We start from the raw sequence: 19966 nt of genomic DNA on the forward strand, positions 1-19966 counted from the left end.
ATTGAATAATGAAGGGGTGTTAAACATGGGAAAAATGGGAATGACAGTTTTACCACTAGGCTACCCTGCCGCCCCATGGGAAAAATGGGAATGACAGTTTTACCACTAGGCTACCCTGCCGCCCCATGGGAAACATGGGAATGACAGTTTACCACTAGGCTGTCTGCCGTTAGCCCCATGGGAAACATGGGAATGACAGTTTTACCACTAGGCTACCCTGCCGCCCCATGGAAACATGGGAATGACAGTTTTACCACTAGGCTACCCTGGTGATGGGAAACATGGGAATGACAGTTTTACCACTAGGCTGCCCTGCCGCCCCCCATGGGAAACATGGGAATGACAGTTTTACCACTGGCTACCCTGTCGACGATTCCATGGGAAACATGGGAATGACAGTTTTACCACTAGGCTTACCCTGCCTGTGAGGCATGGAAACATGGGAATGACAGTTTTACCACTAGGGTTCTGTCTCTGGGAAACATGGGAATGACAGTTTTACCACTAGGCTGTGCCGCCCCATGGGAAACATGGAATGACAGTTTTACCACTAATGAAGCTGTTAAACATGGGAAACATGGGAATGACAGTTTTACCACTAGGCTACCCTGCCGCCCCATGGGAAACATGGGAATGACAGTTTTACCACTAGGCTACCCTGCCGCCCCATGGGAAACATGGGAATGACAGTTTTACCACTAGGCTACCCTGCCGCCCCATGGGAAACATGGGAATGACAGTTTTGCACAGGAAAGCAGCAGTTGACTACTCCATTGTCGACACTTGACTCAAATCTATTGGCCTATTTCAATATCTTTAATACCATATGAGTATCATTAGCTTTTATAACCTTCAGTTGGTTTTCTTTTATCACATTTTGGACCAGAATGAAGCTGTTGCGCCACTACCTATTGTTTCTGCGGTGAGGATTCAACATCTTCAAATGTTTTCAGAATTTATCTGCAGATAACTGCCAAAAAACCAGTAAGAGCAGTATGCAAATTAGGGAGCCCAATGTCTCTCACCGATGCAATTCAGTTCTAAACGATTCGTCCAGAGAGCCGTTTGTTCGTGAATCACTAGGCTACACGGACGAGTCACTAGTGGTCACTAGGCTACACGGACGAGTCACTAGGCTACACGGACGAGTCACTAGGCTACACGGACGAGTCACTAGGCTACACGGACGAGTCACTAGGCTACACGGACGAGTCACTAGGCTACACGGACGAGTCACTAGGCTACACGGACGAGTCACTTTAGTGGTCACTGGCAAGTCTCGACATGGAATCCAAGGAAAATACAAACAAGATCTTTGGTTTACTTGCTGAGATACCATGGACACATGCATTCAGAGTATTAATACCCCTTGATTTCATGTTGGCCTGGATTACAGCCTGAATAGATTTATTCTCTCAGACATCTACATTTAATGCCCAAGTGAAAACATGTTTCTAGACATTTTTGCAATTTTATTGAAAATATAAATGCAGACCTGCATCTCATTTCCATAAGTAGTCGCACCTCAGGTGGCAGCATCATGCTGGGGGGTTTGGAGGAAGTCAAGTGGTCAAAGTACTTCCTGAATGGGGGTTAGTAAATAAACATTTCTATATATTAATTCCTTTATTTGACGTTTTTTAGATGTGTGTTAGGTGCTGCTCTTGGTGATAGGAACACAAGCACCTGCATTAACGTCTGCTAAATGTGTGTATGTGATCAATAAAATGTGATTTGATATCGTTTATTCTAGTGGGAGAAGGCTATACAGACTTATCTGATTAGTGAATGTAAACCTTTTTTTTTTTAAAGAAGCCTAGTTCATTTATGAAGTGGGGAAAAAGTACAGTAGCTGTCTGACAATGAGTCTGTTATCAGATGTTTTAACCTGGCCTGTGCTGCCTGTCAATCACGCTCCTCCACATGCCCACCCTGGTGCCCAGAGAGACGCGGATTAGGTTACATAACACTAAAACACTTCTGATTTATTTTAGTCACCACATAGACAGATTTGGTATTTGAGTTCAGGAACTATTTTTGTCATAGTTTCACTTGGGCCTGAGGTCATGGAATGTTACTTTGTGTCAGTTATTGAGGAGTTGGTTATCACCCTGATCTGGTCTTGGATGGCCAATCTGATACACTCAGTGTTTTGTCTGGACTGGTCTTCATATTGTGTCATTGGGGAATCCTAATGGTAGTAGGAGTTGGGAGCAGCGTCTGTAAGAGTTGGTTAGTGTCTACTGGCTCCGTATGTGACTGAAACACCGGCTGTTGGAGTTGGTTAGTGCCTACTGGCTCCGTATGTGGCTGAACACCGGCTGTTGGAGTTGGTTAGTGTCTACTGGCTCCGTATGTGACTGAAACACCGGCTGTTGGAGTTAGTTAGTGTCTACTGGCTCCGTATGTGGTGAATAACGGCCAGTTTTTTTTTTTTGTCCTGTAGGTGATTGAATCTCTGGGAATCATGATCTACAAGGCGTTGGACTACAGTCTGAAGGAGAGCGAGGAGAGAGAGCTCAGTCTGCCTCTGGAGCAACTCATCGACATGATGACCAACGTGGCAGAGAAGGAGAGGGACCCCTGCCCCGATGAAGGTTACGAGGCCACCGAGGAGGAGGAAGACCCAAACACTGTCTGTAATATTAAAAGATTCAGAGACGTCCTCACGGTACGTCCTGTCTGACTGTCTCGACTCCATAGTTACCTGTAACATGTTGTAATGGTACTGGTCTGACTGTCTCGACTCCATAGTTACCTGTAACATGTTATAATGGTACGTCCTGTCTGACTGTCTCGACTACATAGTTACCTGTAACATGTTATAATGGTACGTCCTGTCTGACTGTCTCGACTACATAGTTACCTGTAACATGTTGTAATGGTACTGGTCTGACTGTCTCGACTACATAGTTACCTGAAACATGTTATAATGGTACTGGTCTAATTACTAGCCTGAGTGCCAGTCCTTTGTGCTGTCATACCAAACTGTTTGTTTGGGTTTACAATGAGCAATTGAGTAGGCAAGATCTGGGTCCAGGCTATAGCAGGAGACAACAGGTCTGGGACCAGGCTATAGGAGGAGACAACAGATCTGGGACCAGGCTATAGGAGGAGACAACAGATCTGGGACCAGGCTATAGAAGGAGACTACAGGTCTGGGACCAGGCTATAGAAGGAGACTACAGGTCTGGGACCAGGCTATAGGAGGAGACTACAGATCTGGGTCCAGGCTATAGAAGGAGACAACAGATCTGGGACCAGGCTATAGGAGGAGACTACAGATCTGGGTCCAGGCTATAGAAGGAGACAACAGATCTGGGACCAGGCTATAGGAGGAGACAACAGATCTGGGACCAGGCTATAGGAGGAGACAACAGATCTGGGACCAGGCTATAGAAGGAGACTACAGATCTGGGACCAGGCTATAGGAGGAGACTTCAGATCTAGGTCCAGGCTATAGGAGGAGACAACAGGTCTGGGACCAGGCTATAGGAGACAACAGATCTGGGACCAGGCTATAGGAGGAGACTACAGATCTGGGACCAGGCTATAGAAGGAGACTACAGGTCTGGGACCAGGCTATAGAAGGAGACTACAGGTCTGGGACCAGGCTATAGGAGGAGACTACAGATCTGGGACCAGGCTATAGGAGGAGACAACAGGTCTGGGACCAGGCTATAGAAGGAGACAACAGGTCTGGGACCAGGCTATAGGATGAGACTCTAGTAGGGCTGTCTCTCTCTCTCCAGCCTTCCCTTCTGCTCTTCTTGTAAGGGGCATCAGTATGTATAGGTCTCTAGTAGGGCTGTGGTGGTCATGACATTTCTTCAGCCGGTGATTGTTAATCAAATAACTGCCGGTATCACGGTAATTCACCATTAGTTACCATGGACGATCTACGATTAAGACTATCCAACGGGACATTAAACTGTAATATCTCGTGTTGCGAGACGTGGCTGAACGATGACACTGGTCCATTTGACTGGGTTTTCCTTGCATCGGCAGGACAGAACAGCTACGTCTGGTAAGGAGTACCTCAAGCTGTAGACCACACTATCTACCAATAGTTCTCATCTGTATTATTGTAGCTGTCTATTTACCACCACAGACTGATGCTGGCACTAAGACCGCACTCAACGAGCTGTATCAGGCCGTAAGCAAACAAGACCATGCTAATCCAGAAGCGGTGCTCCTAGTGTCTACGGACTATAATGCAGGCAAATTTAAATCCATTTTATCCTCATTTCTACCAGCATGTTAAATGTGCAACCAGAGGAAAAATAACTCTAGACCACCTTTACTCCACACACAGAGGCACGTACAAAGCTCTTCCTTCCATTTGGTAAATAATAACCATAATTCTATCCTCCTGATTCCTGCTTACAAGCAAAAACTAAAGCAGGAAGTACCAGTGACTCTCAATCCAGAAGTGGTCAGATGACGCGGATGCTACACTACAGGACTGTTTTGCTTGCACGGACTAAAATATGTTCCTGGATTCATCCAATGGCATTGAGGAGTACACCACCTTCGTCATCGCCTTCATCAATAAGTGCATCGATGACGTCATCCCCACAGTGACTGTACGTACATATCCCAACCAGAAGCCAAGGATTACAGGCAACGTCTGCACTGAGCTAAAGGCTAGAGCTGCCGCTTTCAAGGAGCGGGACTCTAACCCGGAAGCTGATAAGAAATCCTGCCCTCCGAACCATCAAACAGGCAAAGCGTCAACCTACTCCACTGGCTCTGACGCTGATCGGATGTGGCTTCAACTATTACGGACTACAAAGGGAAACCCAGCCACGAGCTGCCCAGTGACGCGAGCCTACCATGCTTTTTTTTAATGCTTGCATCGAGGTAAGCAACACTGACTCATGCATGAGAGCACCAGCTGTTCGGGACGACTGTGTGATCACACTCTCCGTAGCCGACATGAGCAAGACCTTGAAACAGGTGAACATTCACAAAACCGCAGGGCCAGACGGTTCACACATGCTTTCAGTACACAACTGGCAAGTGTCTTCACTGACATTTTCAAACTCTCCCTGACCGAGTCTGTAATACCAACATGTTTCTAGCAGACCACCATAGTCCCTGTGCCCCAGAACACTAAGGTAACCTGTCTAAATGATTACTGCCCCGTAGCACTCACGTCGGTAGCCATGAAGTGCTTTGAAAGGCCGGTCATGGCTCCCATCAACACCATCCTCCCAGAAACCCTAGACCCACTCCAATTCGCATACTGCCCCAACAGATCCACATCTCAATCGCACTCCACACTGCCCTTTCCCACCTGGACAAAAGGAACACCTATGAGAGTGCTATTCATTGACTACAGCTCAATGTTCAACACCATAGTGCCCTCAAAGCTCATCACTAAGCTAAGAACCCTGGGACCAAACAGCTCCCTCTGCAACTTGATCCTGGACATGTTGATGGTCTGCCCCCAGGTGGTAAGGTTAGGCAACAACACATCTGCCATGCTGATCCTCAACACTGGAGCCCCTCATGGGTGCATGCTCAGCCCCCACCTGTAATCCCTGTTCATCCACGACTGCGTGGGCAAACACGACTCAAACACCAGTAAGTTTGCTGACGACACAACAACTGATCATCGACAACGACGAGACAGCCTATAGGGTGGAGGTCTGAGACCTGGCAGTGTGGTGCCAGGACAACAACCTCTCCCTCAATGTGAGCAAGACAAAGGAGCTGCTCGTGGACTACAGGAAAAGGAGGGCTGAACAAGCCCCCATCAACATCGTTGGGACTGGAATGGCAAGGGTCGAGTTCCAAGTTCCACATCACCATCAAACTATCATCGTCCAAACGCACCAAGACAGTCGTGAAGAGGGCACGACAACACCACTTCCCCTTCAGGAGACTGACAAGATTTGGGATGGCTTCCCAGATCCTCAAAAGGTTCTACAGCTGCACCATCGAGAGCATCCTGACCGGTTGCGTCACCACCTGTTATGGCAACTGCTTGGCATCACTACCGAGGGTACTGCGTACGGCCCAGTACATCACTGGGGCCAAGTTTCTTGCCATCCAGGACCTATATAATAGGCTGTGTCAGAGGAAAGCCCAGAAAATTCAGACGCCAGTAACCCAAGTCATAGACTGTTCTCTCTGCTACTACACAGCAAGCAGTACTGATGCACCAAGCCTTGGCCAAAAGGCTCCGTAACAGCTTCTACCCACAAGCCATAAGACTGATTTTTAACAACAAATGAGTTTTTGAGCTGCTGATACTCGCTGTTTATTAACTATGCTTAGTCACTTTACCCCCTGTATATAGCCTCGTTACTAACCGGTACCCCCTGTATATAGCCTCGTTACTAACCGGTACCCCCTGTATATAGCCTCGTTACTAACCGGTACCCCCTGTATAGAGTCTCGTTACTAACCTGTACCCCCATCCTCAAAAGGTTCTCGACAGCTGCACCATCGAGAGCATCCTGACCGGTTGCATCACCACCTGGTATGGCAACTACTCTGCATCTGACTATGTAAGGCTCTACAGAGGGTAGTGCGAATGGTCCAGCACATCACGCTTCCTGCCATCCAGGACCTATATCATTTTTATTTTATTTTACCTTCATTTTACTAGGCAAGTCAGTTAAGAACAAATTCTTATTTTCAATGGCGGCCTGTTCAGGGGCAGAACGACAGATTTTGTACCTTGTCAGCTCGGGGATTTGAACTTGCAACCTTTCGGTTACTAGTCCAATGCTGTAACCACTAGGCTACCCTGCCGCCCCAATAATAGGCGGTGTCAGAGGAAAGCCCTCTGTCACCCAAGTCATAGACTGTTCTCTCTGCTACCACACAGCAAGCAGTACCGATGCACCAAGTCTGGAACCAACAGGACCCTGACCAGCATCTACCCCCAAGCCTTAAGACTGATAAATAGTTAGTTAACCAATAGCTACCTAGTCTACCTGCATTGACTCTTTTGGCCAAGTCTTGGCCAAAAGGCTCCGTAACAGCTTCTACCCACAAACCATAGACTGATTTTTAACAACAAATTCGTCTTTGTTCTGCTGATACTCGCTGTTTATTAACTATGCTTAGTCACTTTACCCCCTGTATATAGCCTCGTTACTAACCGGTACCCCCTGTATATAGCCTCGTTACTAACCGGTACCCCCTGTATATAGCCTCGTTACTAACCGGTACCCCCTGTATATAGCCTCGTTACTAACCTGTACCCCTGTATATAGCCTCGTTAAACCGGTACCCCTGTATATAGCCTCGTTACTAACCGGTACCCCCTGTATATAGCCTCGTTACTAACCGGTACCCTGTATATAGCCTCGTTACTAACCGGTACCCCCTGTATATAGCCTCGTTACTAACCGGTACCCCCTGTATATAGCCTCGTTACTAACCGGTACCCCCTGTATATAGCCTCGTTACAAACCGGTACCCCCTGTATATAGCCTCGTTACTAACCGGTACCCCCTGTATATAGCCTCGTTACTAACCGGTACCCCTGTATATAGCCTCGTTACTAACCGGTACCCCTGTATATAGCCTCGTTACTAACCGGTACCCCCTGTATATAGCCTCGTTACTAACCGGTACCCCTGTATATAGCCTCGTTGATAACCGGTACCCCCTGTATATAGCCTCGTTACTAACCGGTACCCCCTGTATATAGCCTCGTTACTAACCGGTACCCCCTGTATATAGCCTCGTTACTAACCGGTACCCCTGTATATAGCCTCGTTACAAACCGGTACCCCCTGTATATAGCCTCGTTACAAACCGGTACCCCCTGTATATAGCCTCGTTACAAACCGGTACCCCCTGTATATAGCCTCGTTACTAACCGGTACCCCCTGTATATAGCCTCGTTACTAACCGGTACCCCCTGTATAGAGTCTCGTTACTAACCGGTACCCCCTGTATAGAGTCTCGTTACTAACCGGTACCCCCTGTATATAGCCTCGTTACTAACCTATTCTACTAACCGTATAATAGCCTCATTATTGTTTTGTAAATTGCTTGTTAACTTTTTTTAATAATTTTTTTATTTTTAAATTGAATCAACTATTTTTCTTGAACTACATTGTTGGTTGAGAGCTTGGTAAGTAAACATTTCAGTCAGATTGTATTCAGCGCATGTGACAAATACAATTTGGGGTCTGAATACTTTCCTAATGTATTGCATTTTTTATGTGTTTTCTAAACGATATTGTCCTGATAATGGATTACTTACTAGAGCCCGTTGCTAGGGAACATCATCCATCAACAACCTCTCTCCGGCACACTGTTCTGAGCTGTCATCTCAAGCTCCTTCCTCTAATGATCTGTGTATACATTAAATTATCAGTATATGACCTTGTCTGCCGTCCCTCCTCCCTCCAGCTGTGTACGTCCCACCTGCCCAGCCCCTCTGATGCCCCTAACCACTACCAGGCTGTGTGTCGGGCGCTCTACGCCGAGACCAGAGAGCTACGCAGCTTCCTGGAGAAGATCAGGAGTGCCAAAGAGGTGAGAACGCCCCTGACATGTTTATTCACCCAATCCCTCACTCACTGAAGAGGTGAGAACGCCCCCTGACACGTTTATTCACCCAATCCCTCACTCACTGAAGAGGTGAGAACGCCCCCTGACACGTTTATTCACCCAATCCCTCACTCACTGAAGAGGTGAGGTACCTGACACGTTTATTCACCCAATCCCTCACTCACTGAAGAGGTGAGAACGCCCCCTGACACGTTTATTCACCCAATCCCTCACTCACTGAAGAGGTGAGGTACCTGAAACGTTTATTCACCCAATCCCTTACTCACTGAAGAGGTGAGGTACCTGACACGTTTATTCACCCAATCCCTCACTCACTGAAGAGGTGAGAACGCCCCTGACACGTTTATTCACCCAATCCCTCACTCACTGAAGAGGTGAGAACGCCCCTGACACGTTTATTCACCCAATCCCTCACTCACTGAAGAGGTGAGAACGCCCCTGACACGTTTATTCAAGAGGTGAGGTACCTGACTCGGCAGCAGCTGATTAGTTTGACATGTTTGAGAGTCTGTGTTGGAGAGGCCCGGAGTCTGATCAACAGCTCTAACAGTAGAAGTGTATAAAAGATCAATTAGCTAGAATGATCCCATATTCTGCAGACCTGCTCAGAATGAGGATCTTAACCAGGCAAGGCACATCTCCAAAAGGAGACTAAGCTGCTTGGTGTGTTGTCAGTTTATCCATATTTGACCAGAAGGCACTGTCCAGGTTTCTCCCTATTCAGAAAGGGTTCCTGGTCCAAACTAATTAGCCTAGTTACTGCGAGACCATTTACATTAGTTCACTGAGTCAGTAAGGAGATGAATGATTCACAAGGGAGTGTTTCAACTGGGTCGAGTCCACAGTCAGCAGCCAGTCCGAGGGAAGCCCAAGGCATGCTGGGATGACTGCAAGGGACTGACTGACTGGCTCTCCTCTCGCCGTCCCTCTCCTCTCTCCTCTCGCCGTCCCTCTCCTCTCTCCTCTCGCCGTCCCTCTCCTCTCTCCTCTCGCCGTCCCTCTCCTCTCTCCTCTCGCCGTCCCTCTCCTCTCGCCGTCCTCTCCTCTCGCCGTCCCTCTCCTCTCTCCTCTCGCCGTCCCTCTCCTCTCTCCTCTCGCCGTCCCTCTCCTCTCGCCGTCCCTCTCCTCTCTCCTCCCTCTCCTCTCGCCGTCCCTCTCCTCTCTCCGTCCCTCTCCTCTCGCCGTCCCTCTCCTCTCGCCGTCCCTCTCCTCTCGCCGTCCCTCTCCTCTCGCCGTCCCTCTCCTCTCGCCGTCCCTCTCCTCTCGCCGTCCCTCTCCTCTCGCCGTCCCTCTCCTCTCGCCGTCCCTCTCCTCTCGCCGTCCCTCTCCTCTCGCCGTCCCTCTTCCTCTCGCCGTCCCTCTCCTCTCGCCGTCCCTCTCCTCTCGCCGTCCCTCTCCTCTCTCCTCTGCTCTCCCTCTCCTCTCTCTCGTCCCTCTCCTCTCTCCTCTCGCCGTCCCTCTCCTCTCTCCTCTCGCCGTCCCTCTCCTCTCTCCTCTCGCCGTCCCTCTCCTCTCTCTCTCCCTCTCCTCTCCCTCTCCCGTCCCTCTCCTCTCTCTCTGCCCGTCCCTCTCCTCTCTCCTCTCGCCGTCCCTCTCCTCTCTCCTCTCGTCCCTCTCCTCGTCCCTCTCCTCGCCGTCCCTCTCCTCGTCCTCTCCTCTCGCTTCGTCCCTCTCCTCCCTCCTCCCGCCGTCCCTCTCCTCTCTCCTCTCGCCGTCCCTCTCCTCTCTCCTCTCGCCGTCCCTCTCCTCCCTCCGTCCCTCTCCTCCTCCCTCTCCTCTCGCCGTCCCTCTCCTCTCCGTCCCTCTCCTCTTCGCCGTCCCTCTCCTCTCCCTCTCCTCTCGTCCCTCTCCTCTCTCCTCTCGCCGTCCCTCTCCTCCCTCGCCGTCCCTCTCTCTCCCGCCGTCCCTCTCTCTCCCGCCGTCCCTCTCTCTCCCGCCGTCCCTCTCTCTCCTCCCGGCCATCCCTCTCTCTCCTCCCGGCCATCCCTCTCTCTCCTCCCGGCCATCCCTCTCTCTCCTCCCGGCCATCCCTCTCTCTCCTCCCGGCCATCCCTCTCTCTCCTCCCGGCCATCCCTCTCTCTCCCGCCATCCTCCCGCCATCCTCCAGACATACAACGGATAAATAACACTGCCCATGGCCTTCTGGTGTTGACCCAGAGTTCTGTTTCTAGTGCACAGCAACATAACTCCTGTATTAAACATATCACCTCTCACGCTCTCCATTTCTGTCTTCCCCCTGTACCTTGTAGAACCTGCGGCGGATGGAGCGAGACACCGGAGAGGAACCAATCAGAGATGTCAACGAGCTACAGAACGCTGACTGGGTAAGCGTGACCTAAAGTAGCGGGCGCAAAAAGTCCCCGCATCACTTTTTCAGGGGGAACGGAAGTTAGCTTGACTATACTGTATCCCTGAGAACCAGAAGAATCCGCTGCGGACGGTGTGGTAAGAAAGACCGCGAGGGTGTGGTAAGAAAGGCCGCGAGGGTGTGGTAAGAAAGGCCGCGAGGGTGTGGTAAGAAAGGCCGCGAGGGTGTGGTAAGAAAGGCCGCGAGGGTGTGGTAGAAAAGGCCGCGAGTGTGGTAAGAAAGGCCGAGGGTGTGGTAAGAAAGGCCGCGAGGGTGTGGTAAGAAAGGCCGCGAGGGTGTGGTAAGAAAGGCCGCGAGGGTGTGGTAAGAAAGGCCGCGAGGGTGTGGTAAGAAAGGCCGCGAGGGTGTGGTAAGAAAGGCCGCGAGGGTGTGGTAAGAAAGGCCGCGAGGGTGTGGTAAGACAGACCATAATTCTTTTATTGCTCAACACAGGAACATCTAAATGTTGATACTATTGTCTGTGGTTGGTTGCTGGGCAACCAGTCAATTTAAATTCAGGAAGTTTCATTCCAATTCTGTAAAATGAGGAAAATGTAGGATTGAAATTTGGTTGAAACTTTCTGAATTTGAATTAGAAATGAAATGAACCCCAACCCTGCTATTATCCTGTGTCCCTCAGGCTAAGTTCTGGATGCAGGTGATGGGTGACCTGCGTAACGGGGTCAAGCTGAAGAAGGTCCAGGAGAGACAGTACAGCCCTCTACCTGTAGAGTTCCAGCTCACACCTTACGAGATGCTGATGGATGACATCCGCTTCAAACGATACAAACTACGGAACGTCATGGTGAGGGACTTAAACATGAAGAATATCACCTTAGAGGAATGATGGATCATGGTTTTTTAAGTCATTGTGAAGGGACGGTCTCATCTGTTAGCCCGGTCCCACGTCGCTGAGCTCATGTTCATGAAACGTTGCGGAGTCCTGCTCTGTGATTTAGTTTTGCCTTTCAGATCATAATGAATAAGATTGGCTGGACAGGAGGAGCTCATGCTATTTTCATGTGACTGTTAGTCTACACCTGTTGTTTACCAATCGTGTGACATATGATTGGATCCTGGATCAGCTTTTCTACTCTTCAGATGCTTTCTGGGTCCTGGTGCGTTTCCACTCATTCAAGTCCAACACTGTGTACATCATCTCACACACACACACGGTGTGAGAACAGTAATCATACCAGAGCTGCGGTTCAGATCTTGAGGGGTGCTGATGATTTAGTCTGCTCCTAGAAGGAACATCTTCAATATGGTCCTGTCATCATCATTATCACTGTATTCCTCCCTAATCATCAGTCTGTTACAGTCAGATCTTTAGTCTGCTCCTATAGGAGGGAACATCTTCATCATCATCACTGTATTCCTCCCTAATCATCAGTCTGTTACAGTCAGATCTTTAGTCTGCTCCTATAGGAGGGAACATCTTCATCATCATCACTGTATTCCTCCCTAATCATCAGTCTGTGTTACAGTCAGGTCTTTAGTCTGCTCCTATAGGAGGGAACATCATCATCATCACTGTATTCCTCCCTAATCATCAGTCTGTTACAGTCAGGTCTTTAGTCTGCTCCTATAGGAGGGAACATCTTCATCATCATCACTGTATTCCTCCCTAATCATCAGTCTGTTACAGTCAGGTCTTTAGTCTGCTCCTATAGGAGGGAACATCTTCATCATCATCACTGTATTCCTCCCTAATCATCAGTCTTACAGTCAGGTCTTTAGGCTGCTCCTATAGGAGGGAACATCTTCATCATCATCACTGTATTCCACCCTAATCATCAGTGTGTTACAGTCAGGTCTTTAGTCTGCTCCTATAGGAGGGAACATCTTCATCATCATCACTGTATTCCTCCCTAAAAATGTTAATAAATCGACACACACTACCCCATAATGACAAAGAGAAAACAGGTATTTAGAAATGTTTGCAAATGTATTAAAAATAAATATTTACGTAAGTATTCACACCCTTTTCTAAGGTCCCACAGTTGACAGTGCATGTCAGAGCAAAAACCCATAAGGTCGAAGAGCTCCGAGACAGGATTGTGTCGAGGCACAGATCTGGAGAAGGGTAACACAAATTATGCAGCATTGAAGGTCCCCCAGAACACAGTGGTCTCTATCATTCTTAAATGGAAGAAGTTCAGAACCACCAAGACTCTTCCTAGAGGTTGGCCACCTGGCCAAACTGACCAATCAATTGTTCAGGGAGATTACCAAGAACAGACGCAAGCCACTCATTAGTAAAAGGCACATGACCGCCCGCTTGGCGTTTGCCAAAAGGCAGCTAATGGACTCTCAGATCATGAGAAACGAGACTCTTTGACCTGAATGCCAAGCGTCAAGTCTGGAGGAAACCTGGCACCATCCCTACGGTGGTGGTGGCATCATGCTCTGAGGCAGGGACTGAGGCAGGGACTGAGGCATGGACTGAGGCAGGATTAAGGGAAAGATGAACAGAGCACAGTATAGAAAGGTTCTTGATGAAAACCTGCTCCATAGCGCTCAGGACCTGAGACTAGGGCTACGGTTCAGCTTGAATCGTACTATACCAGCTCGGATGCTCGTCGGATGTGGGTGGGCTTGCAAACTATTATAGACTACAAAGAGAAGCACATATTCTAGGTCCAAAACAGGCTTCTTAACAGCTTTGCCCCCCCCATTTTTATTTGATTGGTTGTCTCATAGGGTGGGGCACAAACTTCCAAATGCGCTGTATGTGTAGTGTTACATTACCCTCTCTCCCTCAGTGACATATCCTGGCATAATGTAAAAGTTATACATTACCCTCTCTCCCTCAGTGACATATCCTGGCATAATGTAAACGTTATACATTACCCTCAGTGACATATCCTGGCATAATGTAAACGTTATACATTACCCTCAGTGACATATCCTGGCATAATGTAAACGTTATACATTACCATCTCTCCCTCAGTGACATATCCTGATATAATGTAAACGTTATACATTACCCTCTCTCCCTCAGTGACATATCCTGGCATAATGTAAACGTTATACATTACCCTCTCTCCCTCAGTGACATATCCTGGCATAATGTAAATGTTATACATTACCCTCAGTGACATATCCTGACATAATGTAAACGTTATACATTACCCTCAGTGACATATCCTGACATAATGTAAACGTTATACATTACCGTCTCTCCCTCAGTGACATATCCTGACGTTATACATTACCCTCTCTCCCTCAGTGACATATCCTGACATAATGTAAACGTTATACATTACCCTCAGTGACATATCCTGGCATAATGTAAACATTATACATTACCCTCAGTGACATATCCTGGCATAATGTAAACGTTATACATTACCCCTCTCTCCCTCAGTGACATATCCTGATATAATGTAAACGTTTTACATTACCCTCTCTCCCTCAGTGACATATCCTGGCATAATGTAAACGTTATACATTACCCCTCTCTCCCTCAGTGACATATCCTGACATAATGTAAACGTTATACATTACCCTCTCTCCCTCAGTGACATATCCTGGCATAATGTAAACGTTATACATTACCCCTCTCTCCCTCAGTGGCATATCCTGGCATAATGTAAACGTTATACATTACCCTCAGTGACATATCCTGGCATAATGTAAACGTTTTACATTACCCTCCGTGACATATCCTGACATAATGTAAAGGTTATACATTACCCCCTCTCCCTCAGTGACATATCCTGGCATAATGTAAATGTTATACATTACCCTCAGTGACATATCCTGGCATAATGTAAACGTTATACATTACCCTCTCTCCCTCAGTGACATATCCTGGCATAATGTAAAAGTTATACATTACCCTCTCTCCCTCAGTGACATATCCTGGCATAATGTAAACGTTATACATTACCCTCAGTGACATATCCTGGCATAATGTAAACGTTATACATTACCCTCAGTGACATATCCTGGCATAATGTAAATGTTATACATTACCCTTCTCCCTCAGTGACATATCCTGGCATAATGTAAACGTTATACATTACCCTCAGTGACATATCCTGGCATAATGTAAACGTTATACTTACCATCTCTCCCTCAGTGACATATCCTGATATAATGTAAACGTTATACATTACCCTCTCTCCCTCAGTGACATATCCTGGCATAATGTAAACGTTATACATTACCCTCTCTCCCTCAGTGACATATCCTGGCATAATGTAAATGTTATACATTACCCTCAGTGACATATCCTGACATAATGTAAACGTTATACATTACCCTCAGTGACATATCCTGACATAATGTAAACGTTATACATTACCGTCTCTCCCTCAGTGACATATCCTGACGTTATACATTACCCTCTCTCCCTCAGTGACATATCCTGACATAATGTAAACGTTATACATTACCCTCAGTGACATATCCTGACATAATGTAAACATTTTACATTACCCTCAGTGACATATCCTGGCATAATGTAAATGTTATACATTACCCTCTCTCCCTCAGTGACATATCCTGACGTTATACATTACCCTCTCTCCCTCAGTGACATATCCTGGCATAATGTAAACGTTATACATTACCCTCTCTCCCTCAGTGACATATCCTGACATTATACATTACCCTCTCTCCCTCAGTGACATATCCTGGCATAATGTAAACGTTATACATTACCCTCTCTCCCTCAGTGACATATCCTGGCATAATGTAAACGTTATACATTACCCTCTCTCCCTCAGTGACATATCCTGACGTTATACATTACCCTCTCTCCCTCAGTGACATATCCTGACATAATGTAAACGTTATACATTACCCTCTCTCCCTCAGTGACATATCCTGACGTTATACATTACCCTCTCTCCCTCAGTGACATATCCTGGCATAATGTAAACGTTATACATTACCCTCTCTCCCTCCGTGACATATCCTGGCATAATGTAAACGTTATACATTACCCTCAGTGACATATCCTGACATAATGTAAACGTTATACATTACCCTCAGTGACATATCCTGACGTTATACATTACCCTCTCTCCCTCAGTAACATATCCTGGCATAATGTAAACGTTATACATTACCCTCAGTGGCATATCCTGGCATAATGTAAACGTTATACATTACCCCCAGTGACATATCCTGGCATAATGTAAACGTTATACATTACCCTCTCTCCCTCAGTGACATATCCTGGCATAATGTAAACATTATACATTACCCTCAGTGACATATCCTGGCATAAAACGTGTAAACCTCAGTGACATATCCTGGCATAATGTAAACGTTATACATTACCCTCAGTGACATATCCTGGCATAATGTAAACGTTATACATTACCCTCAGTGACATATCCTGATATAATGTAAACGTTTTACATTACCCTCTCTCCCTCAGTGACATATCCTGGCATAATGTAAACGTTATACATTACCCCTCTCTCCCTCAGTGACATATCCTGACATAATGTAAACGTTATACATTACCCTCTCTCCCTCAGTGACATATCCTGGCATAATGTAAACGTTATACATTACCCCTCTCTCCCTCAGTGGCATATCCTGGCATAATGTAAACGTTATACATTACCCTCAGTGACATATCCTGGCATAATGTAAACGTTTTACATTACCCTCCGTGACATATCCTGACATAATGTAAAGGTTATACATTACCCCCTCTCCCTCAGTGACATATCCTGGCATAATGTAAATGTTATACATTACCCTCAGTGACATATCCTGGCATAATGTAAACGTTATACATTACCCTCTCTCCCTCAGTGACATATCCTGGCATAATGTAAACGTTATACATTACCCTCAGTGACACATCCTGACATAATGTAAAGGTTATACATTACCCTCTCTCCCTCAGTGACATATCCTGGCATAATGTAAACGTTATACATTACCCTCAGTGACATATCCTGGCATAATGTAAACGTTATACATTACCCTCAGTGACATATCCTGAAATAATGTAAAGGTTATACATTACCCTCTCTCCCTCAGTGACATATCCTGGCATAATGTAAACGTTATACATTACCCTCAGTGACATATCCTGACATAATGTAAATGTTATACATTACCCTCAGTGACATGGGTAGAGATCTTAGAAACGAACAGTATGAAAGATAGGCTTCCCTGCACTCAACACATTTCAAGCTTGGTTGCACCCACTATATACCTTCCTCCTCTAACCCTTAACTAGTGGTCTAGACCCTCCGCTATATACCTTCCTCCTCTAACCCTTAACTAGTGGTCTAGACCCTCCCTCCTCTAACCCTTAACTAGTGGTCTAGACCCTCTGCTATATACCTTCCTCTTATAACCCTTAACTAGTGGTATAGACCCTCTGCTATATACCTTCCTCTTATAACCCTTAACTAGTGGTATAGACCCTCTGCTATATACCTTCCTCTTATAACCCTTAACTAGTGGTCTAGACCCTCTGCTATATACCTTCCTCCTCTAACCCTTAACTAGTGGTCTAGACCCTCCGCTATATACCTTCCTCTTATAACCCTTAACTAGTGGTCTAGACCCTCTGCTATATACCTTCCTCTTATAACCCTTAACTAGTGGTCTAGACCCTCTGCTATATACCTTCCTCCTCTAACCCTTAACTAGTGGTCTAGACCCTCTGCTATATACCTTCCTCCTCTAACCCTTAACTAGTGGTCTAGACCCTCTGCTATATACCTTCCTCCTCTAACCCTTAACTAGTGGTCTAGACCCTCTAACTAACCCTTAACTAGTGGTCTAGACCCTCTGCTATATACCTTCCTCCTCTAACCCTTAACTAGTGGTCTAGACCCTCTGCTATATACCTTCCTCTTATAACCCTTAACTAGTGGTCTAGACCCTCTGCTATATACCTTCCTCCTCTAACCCTTAACTAGTGGTCTAGACCCTCTGCTATATACCTTCCTCCTCTAACCCTTAACTAGTGGTCTAGACCCTCTGCTATATACCTTCCTCCTCTAACCCTTAACTAGTGGTCTAGACCCTCTGCTATATACCTTCCTCCTCTAACCCTTAACTAGTGGTCTAGACCCTCTGCTATATACCTTCCTCCTATAACCCTTAACTAGTGGTCTAGACCCTCCGCTATATACCTTCCTCTTATAACCCTTAACTAGTGGTCTAGACCCTCTGCTATATACCTTCCTCTTATAACCCTTAACTAGTGGTCTAGACCCTCTGCTATATACCTTCCTCTTATAACCCTTAACTAGTGGTCTAGACCCTCTGCTATATACCTTCCTCCTCTAACCCTTAACTAGTGGTCTAGACCCTCCGCTATATACCTTCCTCCTCTAACCCTTAACTAGTGGTCTAGACCCTCTGCTATATACCTTCCTCCTCTAACCCTTAACCTCTAAACCTCAGCACTGCATCAGTGACATGAATAAATATATTTCCATATTCTCAGAACCCAACAGTATTAAACGACTCAACTTTAGTGTTTGGACTCACATTCCTCGTGTTTGGACTCACATTCCTCGTGTTTGGACTCACATTCCTCGTGTTTGGACTCACATTCCTCGTGTTTGGACTCACATTCCTCGTGTTTGGACTCACATTCCTCGTGTTTGGACTCACATTCCTCGTGTTTGGACTCACATTCCTCGTGTTTGGACTCACATTCCTCGTGTTTGGACTCACATTCCTCGTGTTTGGACTCACATTCCTCGTGTTTGGACTCACATTCCTCGTGTTTGGACTCACATTCCTCGTGTTTGGACTCACATTCCTCGTGTTTGGACTCACATTCCTCGGACGCAATGATTACATCCAATGTTTTGGATGAGTTTGCTGTTTCGATTACTTTCTGCCCAGTAGAAATGGATGGTAAATAATGTATTGTCACTTTTCTTGTAAATAACAATAGAATATGTTTATTGTCCGTTCATGTGGATTCTCTCTACCATGATTACGGATAGTCCTGAATGAGTGAGAGTTCATCTACAAATATGAAAATCCCAAGACATGCTAACCTCTCTACATTACAATAACAGCTGACGTTAGCATTTTGTGTGTGTGTGTGTACTCATTACCTCTCCTGTTCTGATGTGTTGTTACTCCAGCTGAATGGAGACGTCCCTCCCAGGGTAAAGAGCGCTCATGAGGTCATCCTGGACTTCATCCGCTCCAGACCACCTCTCAACCCTGTGAGTCCTGACCTAGTCTCTGACCACCTCTCAACCCTGGGAGTCCTGACCTAGTCTCTGACCACCTCTCAACCCTGTGAGTCCTGACCTAGTCTCTGACCACCTCTCAACCCTGTGAGTACTGACCCAGTCTCTGACCACCTCTCAACCCTGGGAGTACTGACCTAGTCTCTGACCACCTCTCAACCCTGGGAGTACTGACCCAGTCTCTGACCACCTCTCAACCCTGGGAGTACTGACCTAGTCTCTGACCACCTCTCAACCCTGGGAGTACTGACCCAGTCTCTGACCACCTCTCAACCCTGGGAGTACTGACCCAGTCTCTGACCACCTCTCAACCCTGGGAGTACTGACCTAGTCTCTGACCACCTCTCAACCCTGTGAGTCCTGACCCAGTCTCTGACCACCTCTCAACCCTGTGAGTCCTGACCTAGTCTCTGACCACCTCTCAACCCTGTGAGTCCTGACCCAGTCTCTGACCACCTCTCAACCCTGGGAGTCCTGACCCAGTCTCTGACCACCTCTCAACCCTGGGAGTCCTGACCTAGTCTCTGACCACCTCTCAACCCTGGGAGTCCTGACCTAGTCTCTGACCACCTCTCAACCCTGGGAGTCCTGACCTAGTCTCTGACCACCTCTCAACCCTGGGAGTCCTGACCTAGTCTCTGACCACCTCTCAACCCTGGGAGTCCTGACCTAGTCTCTGACCACCTCTCAACCCTGGGAGTCCTGACCTAGTCTCGGACCACCTCTCAACCCTGGGAGTCCTGACCTAGTCTCGGACCACCTCTCAACCCTGGGAGTCCTGACCTAGTCTCGGACCACCTCTCAAGTCCTGACCTAGTCTCGGACCACCTCTCAACCCTGGGAGTCCTGACCTAGTCTCGGACCACCTCT

The 19966-nt window shown here is 47.2% G+C and overlaps 1 protein-coding gene across 1 annotated transcript in view; it reads left to right on the forward strand.

Moving 5' to 3' along the window:
* The window catches only part of spire1a (spire-type actin nucleation factor 1a), a 70730-nt gene that overhangs the window by 13660 nt on the left and 37104 nt on the right, over nt 1–19966 (forward strand). Inside the window, 5 exon segments of the mRNA XM_065020108.1 lie at nt 2447–2671; nt 8383–8508; nt 10795–10869; nt 11533–11697; nt 18986–19069. Coding sequence (XP_064876180.1) covers nt 2447–2671; nt 8383–8508; nt 10795–10869; nt 11533–11697; nt 18986–19069 — 675 coding nt within the window.

Source organism: Oncorhynchus nerka, linkage group LG7 (assembly GCF_034236695.1).
Source record: "Oncorhynchus nerka isolate Pitt River linkage group LG7, Oner_Uvic_2.0, whole genome shotgun sequence".
Classification (NCBI taxonomy): domain Eukaryota; kingdom Metazoa; phylum Chordata; class Actinopteri; order Salmoniformes; family Salmonidae; genus Oncorhynchus; species Oncorhynchus nerka.